This window comes from Trichosporon asahii (genome assembly GCF_000293215.1).
Source record: "Trichosporon asahii var. asahii CBS 2479 unplaced genomic scaffold scaffold00070, whole genome shotgun sequence".
Lineage (NCBI taxonomy): Eukaryota > Fungi > Basidiomycota > Tremellomycetes > Trichosporonales > Trichosporonaceae > Trichosporon > Trichosporon asahii.
Genome location: NW_014040855.1, coordinates 2,248,118 through 2,264,481, shown reverse-complemented (window position 1 = coordinate 2,264,481; position 16,364 = coordinate 2,248,118). Strand labels below are relative to the sequence as shown.

Genomic DNA, 16,364 nt, shown 5'->3' with positions numbered 1-16,364 from the left:
GAGCGTTCGTTCGGAACGAGAGAGGCATTCCACAGAACACGCTCAGGAGTGGGGTCATTTCACCCGCTGCAGCATTCAGAGACACATCGCCACAGACAGAAGAGTCGGGTCCGAAAGGATAAGTCACGTAACGATCGACGTTGCCGTGTGTGATGTCACGCTGTGAGGGGGACGCGAGCAAGAAGAGTATAAGAGATGCGGAGGTTGCGGGGCCAGGAGTGGCGGCCATCGGTCTCCTGATGGCCACAGGTCATCCCACGTCATGGTTGGTGTTCGGCTGCATCAAGTCACGTGCAAGAGGGGGACCGATCCGTGGACGGACGTTTGCTGGGCAAGACGGAAAAGTGGAGGACAAGCTCCCACGGTGGACAGGGGTGCTGCGGCGTTCAGCGGGTGTTTGCCGAGGAAAATGCAGGATAGACGACGGTGGAGCTCAGGCAGCCAATCACAAAGCCGATAACTGCCTACCTGCCCCGCCGATGACACGCTTCCCCGGTTTTCGACTCTCGGGCCCCGCACCGAAAAATCTCGCATGCACAACCCACCACCGCTCTGAACGCCGGCCAAGTGCGACGCCTCCAAAGCAAAAGACAGTGGGCATCATCTTGACGACCATTTTCTCTGCTTCCTCCATCACACCACAACTCGCGCATCCATCCATCACTCACCACTCAAAATAACCGCGACATCTACCACAGCCAACAAGAGAATGCCCCTCGGAACTGCTCGTCTCATTCGTCACACCCGCACCGCCAGCCTTCACCGTCATGTCAACGCGGTGACCCCCGCGACCCCCCTCGGAGCGCGTGCCCTCTGCATGCCTCCCGGCAAGCTGTGCCGCACCCACCCCGTCGCCGCCGCTGCTGCCAGTCTCCCCGAGAACGACGAGGACTCCCACCTCGAAGAGCTGCTCAAGGCGACGCTCCCTCCGCCAAGCGAGGGCGACGACCTGACTCCCGAGGCCGCGCTCGCTGAGCTGCGCAAGATCTCCCGCGCCGCCAAGCAGCCTGACATGACCGCCCCCGCCGCCGTGGACGCCTACCGCTCCTCGCTGGGAGGCAAGGCCGCGCGCCTCTTCACCTAATCATGAGCCGGTCTCGTGCTCGAGCTCGACGTGTCGAACGCCGAGACATCTTCCAAAACCCACTGCAAATTTGTGCCAGCCCCACCACACATCACTACCCCTGGTCGTGTGACGGACGACACGAAACCTTCACCTTGTTATTCTCTCATCGCATCAAGCTCCCTTCGCCTTGCTCTTTTACACTCCAACTGTGTCAATATCTTTACGAACCCGGCCAGCACCACCGGCCCTTGTACAAAAGCTTACACGCAACTGTCATGCACTGTTTCCATAATAGACTCGCCACTCCCGGTCGGCTCGGAGCCTGCGCCGGCCACTACTCTTAAGTCCCTGCGGCGACCAGCGAACCTTCCTCCGACCTAGTGTCGAGCCCAGAAGCAAGCGCTGCAATAGGCACGGTTCTGCGTAGAGGAACTGACAAAGTTGGACATCGACACTGACCAGACTGACGAAAGGAAGCGCTGACTCGAATGCCTGAGGGCCGATTCGAAATCATGACCAAAGGGCCAAGGGGAGATCGGGGGCGCACCGTGCATGATCGCCGGAGGTGGCCGAGACACGCGCGCACAAGTGCGGGGGACAGGGCGCGGGGCGCACGGGGCGAGCATTCGGTGGCAATGGCATCGTTGGCGGCTTCTTGTTGGATGTCGCTGAAGGTGGTGCCGGAGAGCTGACGGCGGGGTGCAGAGCGAGACCAAGGCCTCAGCAATGTCCTGCATGCACGGTGCTGTCTACTGCAGAGAGGCTGAGCTGCCCACGGCGATGCCGAGATGTGCCGGTCATGGCAGCGACGCCACCAAGCTTGACGAAAAGGGTGGCTGTGTGGCGTCCTTGATTCTTTCTTTCATCTGCGACTCGGCCGTTGGCGGAAAATTGCACCGAGCAGGGCTTTTCATCGGGGCGGTGGATCAAGTTCGCTATGCGATTACAACATGCCATCCATCTGGCCATCTGGAGCCTGGAGCAGTCGTTGAGATTCTGAAATCAAGCATTGTTTGGTTCTGACACACAGAGGAGGATGGAATTGGTCGCTGATGGCTGGCCGCCCGTGCTCGACTGGTCGAGCATACGTGCTCCTCCCGTGGCGCGGTGCACTCCGGTCAGAACGTCCGTGCATACATTCGAAAAGCCACTGCTCTTCAGCTTCCCGCTCCGTTCGAAATCATCAGGCATCCGTGCCGTACTGTCCTTCGAAATGATGACCATCTGTGCGCGCACACGACCAATCAATTGGCATTTTACGGAGCAAGAGGACCACATCACGATGCGGGGCAAAGGGGACGTGTAGCCCACGTGCCTTCCCTCTGTTCAATTACGTAAGATGCTGGTAGCTAGGAGAGGCCTGCACGTGATCGGTGTCCAAGTTCCCAGGCACTTGCTCGGGTCTCATCGCGACGTCACCGTCGTCGTTGGGCAACCGGGCAGAAGAGCTCGGAGAGGACGGACGACGCAAACAAATCCAGAAAGAGTATAATACTATACCTCGGTGATCCATCGGCCAAGTTCTCACCGCGACCTTCTCAACACTTCTCTACACATCCACATCGACAACAAGCAGAGAAACAAATTAAGCAAAGATGGCTCTGGGTGATACCGACTGCCTGCCCGCGGTTTACTTCTACTTCTTCTGGCTAGTCGAGCCTGTGAGTCAACGCTTCCTGGGGAGGAGAGCCGAGTGTGGCGGTTTCGAATGTCCATATCCCATATTGGAAGGTGACGGACGGAGGAGAGCTGGTCTCCGGGAGCTCTCTTCCTTGCCATCCATGATCTCGGGATGCGGCTTGAGCTTGAGCTTTGCCTGGATTCGCGTTGCAGCAGCGCCGACGTCCTGCAATGATGCTGGGAAGACTCACGCTGCAGTGAAGTGGATTAGCTTATTGACAAGAGACAAGTGGAGGAAGGGCAAGCTGACGGACAGATCCTCGCGCTCGCGGGCGCAGCGTACGCCATCTTCCGGCCCAAGGCGTATGCGGCCGACCTCCTGCCGACGAGCGAGGAGCCGTTCACTTCCCACATTGGCGGCACGCTGCGTGGGCAGATGCTTGTTGGATGTCTGGGATCATGTAAGTGTCCTTGAGTTGATGTCAGTAGGGAGTGGTGATCGTGAGAGGAGCAGGTGGGTGGTGAGAGGAGTCAGGCTGCCTCTGCTGCCTCTGAGTGAGAGCCTGCGCCGTGTCCACTAGGCCGGCGTAAGGAGCAGACTGATCGACACTGTCGAGTCGATGAAGATGGCCTAGCCACTCTCATGGGGTTGATCTTCTTCGGGCCGTAAAACATGGCAAACCTATCCAAGTCAAGAGCCTTTAAATAAGCGTGATCCCTCCGCTACGCAGTCGAATAGACATAGCTGACCCCAGGCTTCCTCGTCCTCGCGCTCATCTCGCTCTCCCTCTTCCCGATCTTCAAGCAGCAGGCGCCCGCGCTGCAGGAGCGGCTCGTGAAGGGCCTGCTCATCCCGCTTGCTGTGGCTGATCTGACCCAGTGAGCAGCTTGTTCGCAGTAGCCGTTATAAGAGCAGTCAACTCACAACAGCATCTTCCTTACTCTGTGGCCCCTCCCCGGTGGACTGGTCACGCACCCCGACCGCTGGACCCAGCTCATGCACGGCAACGCCTCGATCACGGCGATGCTGTTCACCATGCGGTGAGTCACTCAGAGTTTGCTGGAATGGTCGCCTTGGTCACCTTGGCCATCTGTTGGGGGGACGGGTGCCGGGCAGTATGAAGGTTGAAGGCCATGCCGGTGCGCGGCCGGTGATGCCGTACGCATGTCCCGGAGTTTCCGGCAGAGGGAGTGCGACAAGGTTCTGCGGTCCCCTTCCGCCTACAGCCGCGTGGATGGCAGGCGAGGCGGTGGCTCCCCGCTCGTCTCATCCGGGCGTCCGGCGCGGCGATATCCCAAGCTCAAGCTTGACTAGCTTGAGTCAAGCTCGACCCAAGCTCAGCCCGACTGAGACCAGCACGCAGTTTCCAGCAGACAAGCAGCCCACGCGCACGCTTAAGACGGTTAAGCTAACGACGACAGCATGCTCTACCTCCTCGGCATTGGGCGCGAGACCCCGGAGTCTCTGGGCGAGATCGCAGAGGACACGGTGGTCACGGAGATCCGCGAGGCAGATGTCGACGTCCAGACGCCCCGCCGCTCCAACAGGCGCAGGACCCGCAAGGACGAGTAAAGTAATAGTCTTGATGTCTGATGGATATCCAGTTATCCTGCTTGTTTGCACGGTTGTCGCCTAGGTCGGGGGTTGGGAGTTCAGAGAGCCCTGGTATCCAGGCGGAGAGCCGGAACGCTCACCCAATGCGAGGCATGCCGAGATGAGCGTGGCGAGGCACACGAGGTATGCATCAGCCTTGTGAGATGGCCGAATGGAGGCAGAGAACACTATAGAGCCGTCAACATGCGCGCGTGACGTCGTGGTTCCCGTGTGTTGGTCCGCTGCCTGCAACAGCGATCACAGAGCCCCATGGTCTTCTTCGGCGCCCGAAGCACGATCGCGGCTGCCCGAACATTCCAAACGTGTGCGGATTTCGCTTGGCACAGGCAAGCAAAGGATCAGCGATGACCCGGGTTGCAGCACCTGAATTGTCGGATGCGTCGAATACAGACTAGGCAGAACCTTGTATTGCGACGCTGTTTCCAGCAGTCCCCCGACTGCAACTGGAACGGCAGCCCTCTTGAGGCGGCAGCTCGAACCTGAGGAGAGACTATGAGAGCGGATAGACGGAGATGTGTTCTCTGATTTGTGCTCATCCATCCTCAAACGTCAGCCCAGGAACTAACATTCTTCCGGAGCCCTGGGGAGGACCTGAGTGGACATGAGGGACTGACGCCTGTCTGCGACCCTTCCGTCCCTCGCCGCATGCCGCACGCATACGCACATCACTTCACGTCACAGTCCCAAGGGGTGAGCATCTCACACAGCTGGCTTGCGGGAGTGCTGCACTTTCGGGGTGGCGACAGACAGAGTGGCCGACGAGGGTCTTACGGCAGCCAGGACGTTTAAGTCAAACGGAGTTGTTTCCATACTTGTCCGGAACCTTGTCTCTGACTGCCGTCCGTGTCTCCGCCGAAGGGGCCAAGTTGCCGATGCTTGCGGGCCATTACCGGGCACAGCGGGCTACTGGTATGCTGTCAGCGTGAACTCTATTGACCACTAGCTGTCTCAAAGACTGCTCTGCATGGCTCTTTTGTGGGGAGCGCATAGAGTTCGGCCGCACCCAGCCGGCATGTTAAAGTTTTAGTCTACTGATGCTCCCGGCGAACGAGCGGTGCATTAGAGTTCCGGTTCATGACCGATAGAGGGACGGACGTGAGCCTCCCGCTGCAGATCATTGCCTACTCAGTGTTAGCAAGCATGCTCGCCCAAGAACCCCCCATGCGAGTCAACGCTAGGCAGGAGAGTACGAACGTTCGGCATGTTATGCTTGTTGCCGTTTAAGTGAGGTTGTAGGAACGGGCAGGCGTGTGCGCTCTGCCGGCATGGGCTGAGCAGGTGTCTGCCCACCGAGGCCAGCTGATCCGGCGGCCGTGCACCGTGTGTGCGCTAGTGCTCCGACTCCCGATACCGCGGTGAGACAGCGTGCGCTGAGCTGGGGTACGTCATGCCGGGGAGCATCCCTCCAGGAGTGCTAGACGCGACGCGCTCGTCTCCATCTTCAGGGTGTCCACTAGTCAGCATGCTGGTTGGCCAAGCACAAGATGCTGCATACCGTACAGGGTCGCCGGGCAAGCATGTTTCTGCTCGCCTGAATTGCTTGAGGATGGTCAGCCTCGCTGTTGAATTGCGATAAGAGCTTCAGGATCGTCCGACCCTGGAGCAGGTGCGCGGGAGCGTCATACGGCATCGGCACCTGCGTCCACCCGCAGGACACTCGACGAGGCCGAAATCGTGACCACGGCAGTCATGCAAGCCACTAGCAGCCCTAAGGCCTGCTGGTGCGCACCGCTGCCCGTAGACGACCTCTGAGAGCGAATCAGCGCAACGCTCGACCTGCACGCCAAGCACTCGCTCGCGGTTTCAGCACCTTCCGCTCCCTACCGCTGCCCGCTGATCCGCTGGATATCCTAGTCACGGTCCTAGGGATGTCTGGCGGCATTCCGAGTTGCAGCAGACCTGCCGTCGGGACACGGGTCTGCGCGGTGTCGGTGACTATCGGCACAGACGCAATGCAAGGCTGGTCTTCCGGTCGAGGAGGGCGAGTGCATGTTATAAAAGAAGAGGCTGAGGCTGCCGATGTTCCTCAGCCCAACCCTCTACACTCTCTTCTCCTCCCTCCCTCCTGTAATCTCCCGCACAGCTCAAAATGCTGCTCGGATCCCTCTTCATCACCGCCCTCGCGGCCTTCCTCCCCGCCACTGAGGCCGCCAACAGCCTCCAGAAGCGTACTCTGCTCCCCAGCGATGGCAACAACCAGGCTTTCATCGGTTGCTACAACGACTGCTCGACCTGGGGTACCCACTTCGGCAAGAAGTTCCAGGCTCTGAACGGTGACGAGTGCGCCGACCTCTGCATGCAGTCCAAGGGCAAGGGCTTCTCGTACTTCCGTGGTGGCCAGTGCCGCTGCTCGATCTCGTCTCCCCAGGCTTACATCTTCATCAACATCAAGAAGGACGGCTATGCTCACGGCCTCCCGAACCAGTGCCCCGGTGCCTACTGGGACGTCCGTATGCTCCGCACCAAGTACCAGTTCAAGGGTTGCGCCCAGGGTCTCTCGACTCGCAACGCCCAGTTCTCCTCGGTCCGTGACAAGCTCATCTTCAAGGAGTGGTTCATCTGCGACGTCTTCCGCCGCGGCTGCTCTGGCTCTCAGTACATGGTCACCCACCCCTCGAACATCGGTATCTGCTCGTCTTGGAACTGCTTCAGCGAGCCTACCCAGGCTTCCGGCATCGGCGGCTGCGACCAGAACACCTTCTACATCTACACGACTGGCACCGGTGGCCCCGCCCCCTCCGGCCTCCGCAAGCGTGAGACCATCGACCCCGCCGTCGCCTACGAGGAGTCTGCCGCCACCTGCAACCAGCTCGGCTGGGAGAACTGCTACATCTCCGCCGAGGACCAGACCCACTTCGAGTGCACCGACACCCAGAACGAGGCTCAGCGCTGCGGTGGATGCCTCCACGGCTCGTTCCGCCCCCAGGGCAACGCCACTGTCGGCGTCGACTGCACTGCCACCCTCGGCCCCAACGCCCAGTGCATCGGCGGCAAGTGCTTTGCTTAAGCACACCCCGGCACTGGCGCCTGGTCGCGCACCCCATAGACGGACATTATCGAGTATAATTAGAGTACAGGCTGTACGACACTCATTTCATATGATGGACATTTAGATAGACTTTTCACCGCATGCCATCAGCGCTCTAGAGCCAACAATCTCTGTTGCAGAAGCTTTCTTATCTGAGGCCTGCGCACTCTTGAGCTTACTGTTATCACGCAGCAGCTTCGAAGTTAGTTTGAGTCAAGCATACCGCAGTGCCTCCAGATTCTCGTAAGGATCCAAGCGTAACGGGTGTCAGCGCAGCTCGACAGCATGCTTCCGCATTCGTCCACTATGCGCTCTGCATAACTACGTAACGTACTCAAGCACTCCTCCCACTCCGGGGTCGTCATAGTGGAGTAGAAGTGCAGTGTGTTGCTCGTTGCACCTTGCTCGTGCTCTCCGAGGTCGGTCACTCTGGATGGGAGGCAGGGTGCCACCGGGTGCCACCCTCGTTGCAACGATCACCTCCTTACAAGCCAGCAGTAACTGAGCCCGGACAAATTTGCACCTGCAGCCTCTTCATCAGTGACCTATCCGCTACGGGCCCAAGCGGTGACTTAGAGGAGCCTAACACGGACGGGCTGCTGACATGGTGGCGGAAGAGTCAGTCCAAAACCTTGATCGTCCCTTCCGCGCATGGCCCGCGTGATTCCTGAAACTTTGTGAAACGCCACCCTAGCCCGACGGCCGAATGGCCTACTGGGGAACGCGATACGGAACGAGTATCTCGAAGCTGGGCTCAGCATAAAGACATGTGTAGTCACTATAGCTGGTCGGGCATGGAGATCAATCGCAAAGACCGCGCCCACAAGCTGTACATGCAAGTCAGACATTGCAACTTTGTAAGGCGCAAGGGGATCTTCGATAGCGCCGTCAGAAAGACGGGAACACCTCCGCCTGCCTGACCGCGCACTTATCGGCAGACGATCGACAGGCAACTTCCGCATATCGAGATATTAGGAGTTGTACCGCGGCAGAAATTCTGTCTCCTATTCGGTGAAGCCGAGACGTCCGCCACCCTACGAAATCTGAGTATTCATACTTCACCTGTGTTTGCATAGGAACTCGTACTGACCCGGAACTTCTGAACGTCTGACTCATGCGAGTCAACTGATAAGACTTCTACTTAGACTTGTACACATCTCCCCACTTTCCCTCCCTTTCGGCCACGATCTGGAGCGCGATTCGCCGTGAGAACCAACGAGACATCATGAAGTTACCGATCGTGAAGAAGACGTGAGGGATGCCGGCCGGACGCGCGACTCCATTCACCTCGAGCTCATTGTCGAGACCCCATACTTTTCCCATTTGACTGGCAGCCTGGTCTCCCAGTACCTCGCGTGTGCTGTCCTGGATCCCGGTGTAGCCCGTGGCGAACACGACGAGGTCGTACTCATCTTCCGAGCCGTCCTTGAACACGACCTTCTTCCCAGGGCCGAAGGATGCAATCTCTCCCTGGCGCACTTTGATGTCGCCCTTGATGATCTTCTGAGAGCCGCTGTTCTCGCCTGCGGTGAAGTAGTATCCACCGGCGCGCTCATAAGCAACTGACCGTCAGCCAGGTCATTTATTATGCAAAACTCACGGAACAGCCATCCGGTACCCTCCGGCCCCTTCCAAGTGCGGAAGCCTGCCTTCTTCAGGCCGTCGAGAATCTCCTTGTCGGCTTCGGCAAGGTGGTCAACGATGCGCTGGTGGAAGAGCTTTCCGACCTGCTTGGGCAGGGAGTCGGCAATGCGGTCCGCGTTATCCATGGACAGAGTCTCGAGCACCTCCTCCGTGAAGAGCCCACCGTCGAGGAGGGGCAGTCCGTTCTTGATCGTCATGATGAATGTGGGCGAGCGCTGTAGCATGGTTGTATCGGCGCCACAGTGACTGAGGTCGACGCTGATGTCGTGCCCGCTCGTGCATGCACCGACGACGAGCGCGCGCTTTCTGGCCCACTGTCGACCTCCTGCGTGGGCGGAACTGTGCACGATGGTGCCTTCCCAGGCATCCTGGCCGGGGACTTTGGGCGGCAGCTTGGGCTTGCCGCCCCCGAGCCCCGTCGCCATAACGACGTGCCCGACCTTCATCGTGCGAGGGGTGCGCTGTGGTCCGCGCAGCACGGTTACCTGCCACTTGCCTTCCTCGGGCAGCCACACTGTGCGGGACGGATCGACGGTAGACTCAAGCCAGACGTTGCACTCCTGTGCCTCGGCGTATGCCTCGAGCCAGTTTGCAAGCTTGCCTGCCTGCATCCACACGGGCCAGTTGGGCGGGTACGGCATGAGGGGCATGTGGTCGGTCCAGACAGGGTCGTGCAGCGACAGCGACGCATAGCGTTTGCGCCAGTTGTCGCCGACGCGGGAGAAGCGGTCCACCACCAGTGCGTTCACGCCAAACGAGCGCAGCACGGCCGCACACGCCAAACCATTGTGTCCCGCACCTACGACGAGGACATCAGGGTCAGAGTCGGCGAACTCAGCCTCGCGCGCGCGGCGCTCGTCGTGCGGCTCGGCGGCGTTATGCTGTCCGCGGGGACGGTTGCGCCCGACCTGCTGCGGGTGGCCGGCAACTTCCTCGAGAAGTGTGTAGAGAGTGTACGCTTTCCACTCTCCGCGCTCGTATACCAGGCGCGCAATGCCAGAGCAAGGACCGACGGTGGTGTCGAAGCCAAAGTGCATGCGCACCCAGCTGACGTCGGGGAAGGGTGATTCGAGCAGCGGCGCGGGAGCCTTGATCTGGAAGTTGTGAGGTTGTGCTTTCGGGAAGGTGTCGGCAGCTGCCTGGCCGACCTCGCCGCCCTGGAAGGTGCGGAAGTCGCGCGAGAAGGCGAGCACATCACGCCAGTAGCCCGGCGAGGCAAGAAGCGCTTGCAGCTTTGTGCCGTCCCCGGCCTGGGCTGCCTCGGCCGCAGAAGAAAGCTGCGAGATAAAGGTCGAAGCAACGGCCTCTGCATCGACGTCGGGCGGAGGTGCGTTCGTTGCGTGCGTCGGGAGGGTAGGGAGTTCGGTCACCATGGTGAACAGAGGCGAAAAGTGGCGAAAGAACGAGTGAGGGGAACGTGTCCGTTGGGGTGGGGTTATATCATCCGCGGCCACGGTCCCGCAACGAGGAAGTCTGCTGACTGCTCTAACTGACGCCCGCGCCAAGCCCGGTTACGCCCTGGCACCTCCGCACGCGCAGAAAGAACAATGTACACCGCGCACAACAAGGCGACGGGCGCCTTGCCGCTCGGTGGGCACCTCAGGAATATGCCGACAGTAGCCGGGTCACCTGACCTGAGTCACCGTGATAAGGCCGTGTACGGAGGTGACGAGTGTTGTTCCTGCGTGCTTCCGAGCGGCACCGGAAGCCTGAGGCACACAAGGGCATTCACACTGTCGCTGGGCTCGCCTAATGCAACGCTTGGGAGGGTGCAACTGCAGGCTGACTAGAAGCTCGCACCCCATTCAGTGGTACGCACGTCGACGGTCTCGACGGTCCCATATGAATCTAGTGCATGCTTCTGAACCCACAACGTATTATATCTAGGCTTCTCTTCCTTCCACGACGCACAGCCCTTATGCTTAGTAGACGTACTCGAAGCTGATGCGTCAGTGCTATTCTCACAGATGAACTCACTTGACGTTCTCCTTGTCCGTCATGTCGGCGAACGCCGTGTCAGCCGCGATCTGCTGCGTGCCATTGGCCTGCGCCTCCTCGCGCTGTTTCCTCTTCTTCCTGTTCTCGATGATGAAAGCGTAACGGAACACGAAGAAGAGAGCGAGCTCGAGGCAGTTGGCCACGAGGAGTGCGCCAATGCCGAGGGGGTATCGCGGCTTCTGAGACTCTTTGCAGAAGAAGGGGCCGACAATGTTGCCGATACACGCGCCGAACCAGATCATGCCCGACACAATCATCTTCTTGCTCTGTCCGCCGGTGTTGGAGGTGATGAGCGAGAGCGAGATGACAAAGCTCGCCTGGTAACTGCCCGTCAGGTAGAAGCAGATAAGGCGGCCGACGTAGGCCTTCTCGGGAGAGAGGAGGAAGCCCAGCGCTCCCGCGATGGTGGGAATCATGAAAAGCATGCACACAATCGTGCGCGAGTTCTTCGGCAGACGAGCGTTGACGAACGCTCCGAGACCAATCCAGATGACGACGAGAGCGCCCTGCGGAATGCCGAGCAGACAGGTCTTGAGCTCGTCGAAACCGAGGCCCTTGATAACGAGCGTGGAGAAGTTGCTGATGATTCCGTTGGGGATGTTAGCGACGAGACCGAGTGTGAACTACGGCGGAGTCAGCGCGCTGCCATCTTCAAGGGATCCTCTGCCGCTTGCAACTCACGAACATCCACGTCTTGTAGTCGGTGTACGCCTCACGGACCTGCTTCCAGTTGATCTTCCTCTGCTCGACACCCGTCTGATTCTTGGCGATGCGCGCAATCATCATGAGCTTCTCCTCGTGGCTGAAGCCCTTGAACTTGGCGGGCGAGTTGGGCAGCACGAGCGCGAGCACGATGGCCCAGGCGGAACAGAACGCGCCGACAATAAGGAACTCGTACCTCCAGCTGTTAAGTGCGCCCTTGATGTTTCCAATACCATAGCCGATGAGACCGCCGCCGGCGACACCGATACCGTTCGCACAGTACCACGCACTGATGCGCGAGGGCTGCTCAGAGCGCGTGTAGTACTGCGACGTGATGAGCATGAAGGCGGGGTCGGCGATGGCCTCCATCGCACCGGACAGGACACGGAGGGCAGCAAGGCCCGCAAAGTTGGTCGCGGCCGCCTGGCACATGAGCAGGGCGCCCCACCAGAAGATGTTGAACGCCAGGTAGTACGCGGGAGGAGAGCGCTGCATGATCAGGTTCGAGGGGATCGCCCACGCGAGCCAGCCAAAGTAGAAGATTGACGAGAGCCACGAGTATCCCGTGGAGCCCATGTTGATGTCGTCCTTGATTCTGCGGTCAGCAAGGCCCTCGTGCCACAAACAGCGTACGAGTCCGTGGGGCTGAGATGGGCGGGCAGAGACGGCTGAGCTCGGAGCGATGTAGGACCGAGCAGAGGCACGCTCCACGCCGACATCTCGGAGGCACCGCCACTTCCCGTCTCCTCCCGCCTAGAGCCGCGAGATGCCGCGCGACAACCTGCCTGCCCACCAGAGTCATGTGCGCATGCATGTGGGCAGCGTGCGAAGCATGCGAAAGCGAGAGAACAGGTGACTCACCCGTAAATAGCAGCGTAGGATAGCGTCGTCTTGTCGACATACTGGAGTGTCAGCTTCGCCACCCTCATGCGATGCCAGCACCTCGAGGTCGACTCACGTAGAAGAAGTAGCACACAGCAAGAGCTGGGATGATGCGAAGGTCCAGCTTCCTCTTCAGTTTCTTCTCGGCGACGGGGTCGAGGCCAGATCCATCGGCGCCGTAACGCTCGAGGGCTTCGAGGTACAGAGCTGCATTCTGCTGGGCGATCTTGGCCTGGGCAGTCGGCAGCGCCGCCAACTCCTCCTCCTCGATGCGGGGCTTCTCAAGCTCTTGTGCGCTTCCCTTTGAGTCTGTTCGGTGGATTTCGACGTCAGTCATGGTGGTGAGGTATCAATGTCCATGTCAAAGAAAGTCAAGTTTGCTTTTATTAGTGCAGAAGTTGTCTGGAGGAACCGGCTGGCCGGGCCGGAACGGGTCCTGATCAACGCCGGAGCGGACACCGCGGCGTGTGGAGTTCCCACATGCCCCTCAGCTGCCCCGCTCGTCTGGTTGCCCGCAGAGCCCCGGATATGCGGCGGCGGGGACGGCTCCGGCCTGACTAAGACCGTTGGTTTCCAAGGTGAAGCCTCAGCTCGATATAGTCAAACCAGGCCCGGAGCCGGGCCGATATACCGGACTGCCCAATGAAGGGCGGATCTGATCGAGCGCCAGATCCTTTTTGGCGGCGAACGGCGGCGAGTGGCGGGGTCTTCCACGCGCCGGAGACACTTCCTGCAGCGGATTTCGGGACTTGCGCGTTCGGGGGAATCGGATTGCAGTCTGTACTCCTGGGCAGCTCGTGTGCCATCGACTGCTCGTGTGAGTGGAGGCCCACCTACCTACGATGCGCGAAACTCCGCACGCCTTTTCGGCACCGGTATCACGGCTGTCTTCATCCTAATCACTTTTTCGAAACGTTGATCGGCTTTCTCTGTCAGCTTAATACGACTGCATGGTCAGTGCTCGCGTTCTAGAAGCCGGCTGTGCCACACCCACCTACAGACAGACACCGCCCAAGTACAGTCACGTGACAAATGAGAGATCGAATGTCTGGACCTGGCCGCTCCAATGATCGTCGTTACGAGGTGCTTGGAGTGGGGAGTCGCACGCCTCTCCTCCTTTGCATGTTCATCGATTGACACCTCCTTGCGCAGCGAATCTTATGTGTGTGCGATTCCTGTACAGCGGTGCACCATGCGTGCCAAAGAGCTGAACGTGCGTGCTCCAACGCCGCTTGGACCAATCGCCGATGGAGTACGGGGAAGAAGCAGCGGCTCGCTTAAGTCGTTGCTCATTGTAAGGATCAATGGTGAATGTTTCGAATAACGGTTGGCCAGTCGTGTCGCGAGCAGCCAAGTTGTCCCAGTCTTTTTGGGAGGTAGATTTACAGCCTCCAAGCAGTTGTCACCGAGCTCGTTGTCGATCACCCGCGCGGAGTTTCTGACGTTCATCGATCTCCTGGACGTTCATTGGCAGCCTGAGCGCGGTACATAGACATGTGGTTTACTCGGTCATCGACTTCGGACAAGCAGCAGTGCCTACTACTCAGTTTGCAGCCTAAACTGATCAGTCGCAAGGACCAGTCGCAGTGCGCGAATTTCTTCCCATTCCGTCTAACTACTACAAAGGCTACCATGCCACCTGGTCTACGGGAACTACAGATGAGACGGACTGCGCAGAAGGCGTTGTTCGGATCCGCCAAAACTCAGCCTGATACACAACGCCGCTGCCGTCACTATTCTACGAAACTGCTGGGAACTGATGGTGTCAGCGTCTTTGTTCAATGTCTTAAGCGAGAGACAAAGTGGGCAAAGAGGAAAGGTGTCAGTTAGAGCTAATAGAAAATTAAGCCTGACGCGCGCTGCGGTGAAGCCGGCGGATGCGTTCATAATTTTCAGTGTGGTATGGTTGTTCATCATGAAATTGTGGAGACCTTGTGCGGCCCATGCGGAGCCAAGATAGGCTGAGCCCGGCTGAGCACGCGGGAGCACGGGGAAGAGATAAGAGACTCACGAGTTGCGCCAGGATGTGATAGGGGAAGTGGATGTAGAGAGAAAGAGAAGAACGAACGTGTTTAATCAAACAGAGAGAATTTGGTTTTTGAGGAGACGACCCAAACGTCAGCCAGGGACCATGCTGCGTGGTGCGAGCGAGGTCCCATATAGAGCCAGGCACGGGTAGGCACTGAACTGGTATTACGGCGGTGGAAGCAATTTCGGCGAGTGCCTACTGCAGGCAGGCGATCTTACGTATCGGCCCATTGCCGCTGGGTCCCATTCCTCAACCGTAACAGCTATGCAACTGTGCGCTGACGGGTGCTTGGAGTCGACTAAGTCTAGACTAGAGTCCCACTGGTGTGACGACCGGGGACCATTGGTGCGGGGAGATGATCTGCCTTGGCAGTATTAGGAATTGCAAGCGTCGGATAAGCGGATGACTAGCTCAGTTACGCTTCATGAACCGCATCAGCCGGTGTACCGAACAAGCCGGACAATGGATAGTGGTCAATCGCTACTGCCCGTCGTCCCGAGCTCCCGAACTCCACTGCGATGCACACACACGCATCTCAGCCTGTGGAGTAACAATGCGTGTTGAGTAGCAGACGACAGATGCACGAGGTAGATTAGAAAACGAGTTTAAGGTCTCCTCTGTGCGAAAAGTCAAATGTCGCACAAGTGGACGCAAAAGGGTTCACGCACGTGTCCAAGTCGCCATTACTCTATTCTTGACTTGCCTGACGGGCGTTACTATATTCCGCTACAGACTTTTCCCTAATACTGCAACGCCGAGTAATTCCAGGCACGGTCAGGCACAGCCTGACGTGTACATGAGGTGGACTGTGATACGCCATGTTCCCTTACGTCAGGGTCATTTGCTTCCGCGACGCCACCACGACTCGTTGCAACGAGTTGCAACTCATGTCCTTGCAACTCGATCCTTCTTACAAGCCGCCATCCACCCCGAAATAACGCGTTTCTGACCAATCTGACTGCAGAAATGGATTCCGACGAAGAAATCTGCAGGTTCTCGAACACGCGGTAGAAGGCTGCGATCTCGTCCGTTGTCTCGGAGTAGAACGCGCGCAGCATCGGCCGGCTGAGAAAGTTGCACAGACTGAAGAAGGCCTGGTCGGCTGGTAACACGAGCAGGAACATGGCCGCTAGCAGGTTGATGTACGGCGCGTAGCCCAGCGCTTCGTCACTGCGGTACACGACCCAGGCGCAGATGAGCTCCTTCAGCTCGTCCCGCATCGGAGATCCGCGCTGGAAGATGTGCAAAGTGTTCAGCGTGTGGTCCAGGTCTTCCTCGAGCTGCGCGAGAATGTCGGCGGGGAATCGGCCGTGTTCCAGCGCTCGCTGCGAGCGCTTCAGGTACATCTTGTATGCGTCTGAGTGTCAGCTACAGCACTCCTTCAATCAGCTAGTTCGGCCCATTACCACCGCAACTCACCCTTGTGCATCGTGAGCGGGTTCCCGATCGCAAGCTGCCACGCCTTCCCCCTCAAGCGGGGCGGGCATCCCTCAAACCATAGTTTCCTCTTTGCGGGATCATGGCGGATCTTGGCGGGACTAAAGTCCTTTGCGTTCAGCATGTTCTCCCACCGCGGTGTGACCTCGAGCAAGCGCTTCTCACGCGCCGCCTGCCGCGCCGCCTGCTTCTTGCGCTCCTCGGCGTCGTGCTGCCGCGCCTGCGCCATCATGTTCTCCCACTCGTGCAGGTGCGCCTGGTCCTCCGACTTGTCCTTTGGCGGAAGGTGCGCTGGCCGCGTCCGCGAGACAAACCTCTCAAACCTACACCAAGCGTGACGAAG

The 16,364-nt window shown here is 59.0% G+C and overlaps 5 protein-coding genes across 5 annotated transcripts; 3 read left to right on the top strand and 2 right to left on the bottom strand.

Moving 5' to 3' along the window:
• Nucleotides 1–709: 709 nt before the first annotated feature.
• Nucleotides 710–1,084, top strand: A1Q1_04726 (uncharacterized protein; the record flags this gene model as incomplete). Its single annotated transcript, XM_014322964.1, has 1 exon — nt 710–1,084. One exon carries the CDS (start codon nt 710–712, stop codon nt 1,082–1,084), a length of 375 nt encoding a protein of 124 aa, XP_014178439.1.
• A 1,577-nt stretch (nt 1,085–2,661) lies between these two features.
• On the top strand, nt 2,662–4,259 carry A1Q1_04725 (uncharacterized protein; the record flags this gene model as incomplete). The annotated part of the gene is made up of 5 exons (XM_014322963.1): nt 2,662–2,727; nt 2,958–3,147; nt 3,442–3,565; nt 3,617–3,727; nt 4,109–4,259. The coding sequence occupies 5 exons, from the start codon at nt 2,662–2,664 to the stop codon at nt 4,257–4,259; spliced, it is 642 nt and encodes a 213-aa protein (XP_014178438.1).
• Nucleotides 4,260–6,390: 2,131 nt separating this feature from the next.
• On the top strand, nt 6,391–7,308 carry A1Q1_04724 (uncharacterized protein; the record flags this gene model as incomplete). Its single annotated transcript, XM_014322962.1, has 1 exon — nt 6,391–7,308. One exon carries the CDS (start codon nt 6,391–6,393, stop codon nt 7,306–7,308), a length of 918 nt encoding a protein of 305 aa, XP_014178437.1.
• A 1,158-nt stretch (nt 7,309–8,466) lies between these two features.
• On the bottom strand, nt 8,467–10,346 carry A1Q1_04723 (uncharacterized protein; the record flags this gene model as incomplete). The annotated part of the gene is made up of 2 exons (XM_014322961.1): nt 8,467–8,891; nt 8,930–10,346. 2 exons carry the CDS (start codon nt 10,344–10,346, stop codon nt 8,467–8,469), a joined length of 1,842 nt encoding a protein of 613 aa, XP_014178436.1.
• Nucleotides 10,347–10,946: 600 nt separating this feature from the next.
• Nucleotides 10,947–12,892, bottom strand: A1Q1_04722 (uncharacterized protein; the record flags this gene model as incomplete). Its single annotated transcript, XM_014322960.1, has 4 exons — nt 10,947–11,594; nt 11,653–12,268; nt 12,535–12,575; nt 12,632–12,892. The coding sequence occupies 4 exons, from the start codon at nt 12,890–12,892 to the stop codon at nt 10,947–10,949; spliced, it is 1,566 nt and encodes a 521-aa protein (XP_014178435.1).
• Between the last annotated feature and the right edge of the window lie 3,472 nt (nt 12,893–16,364).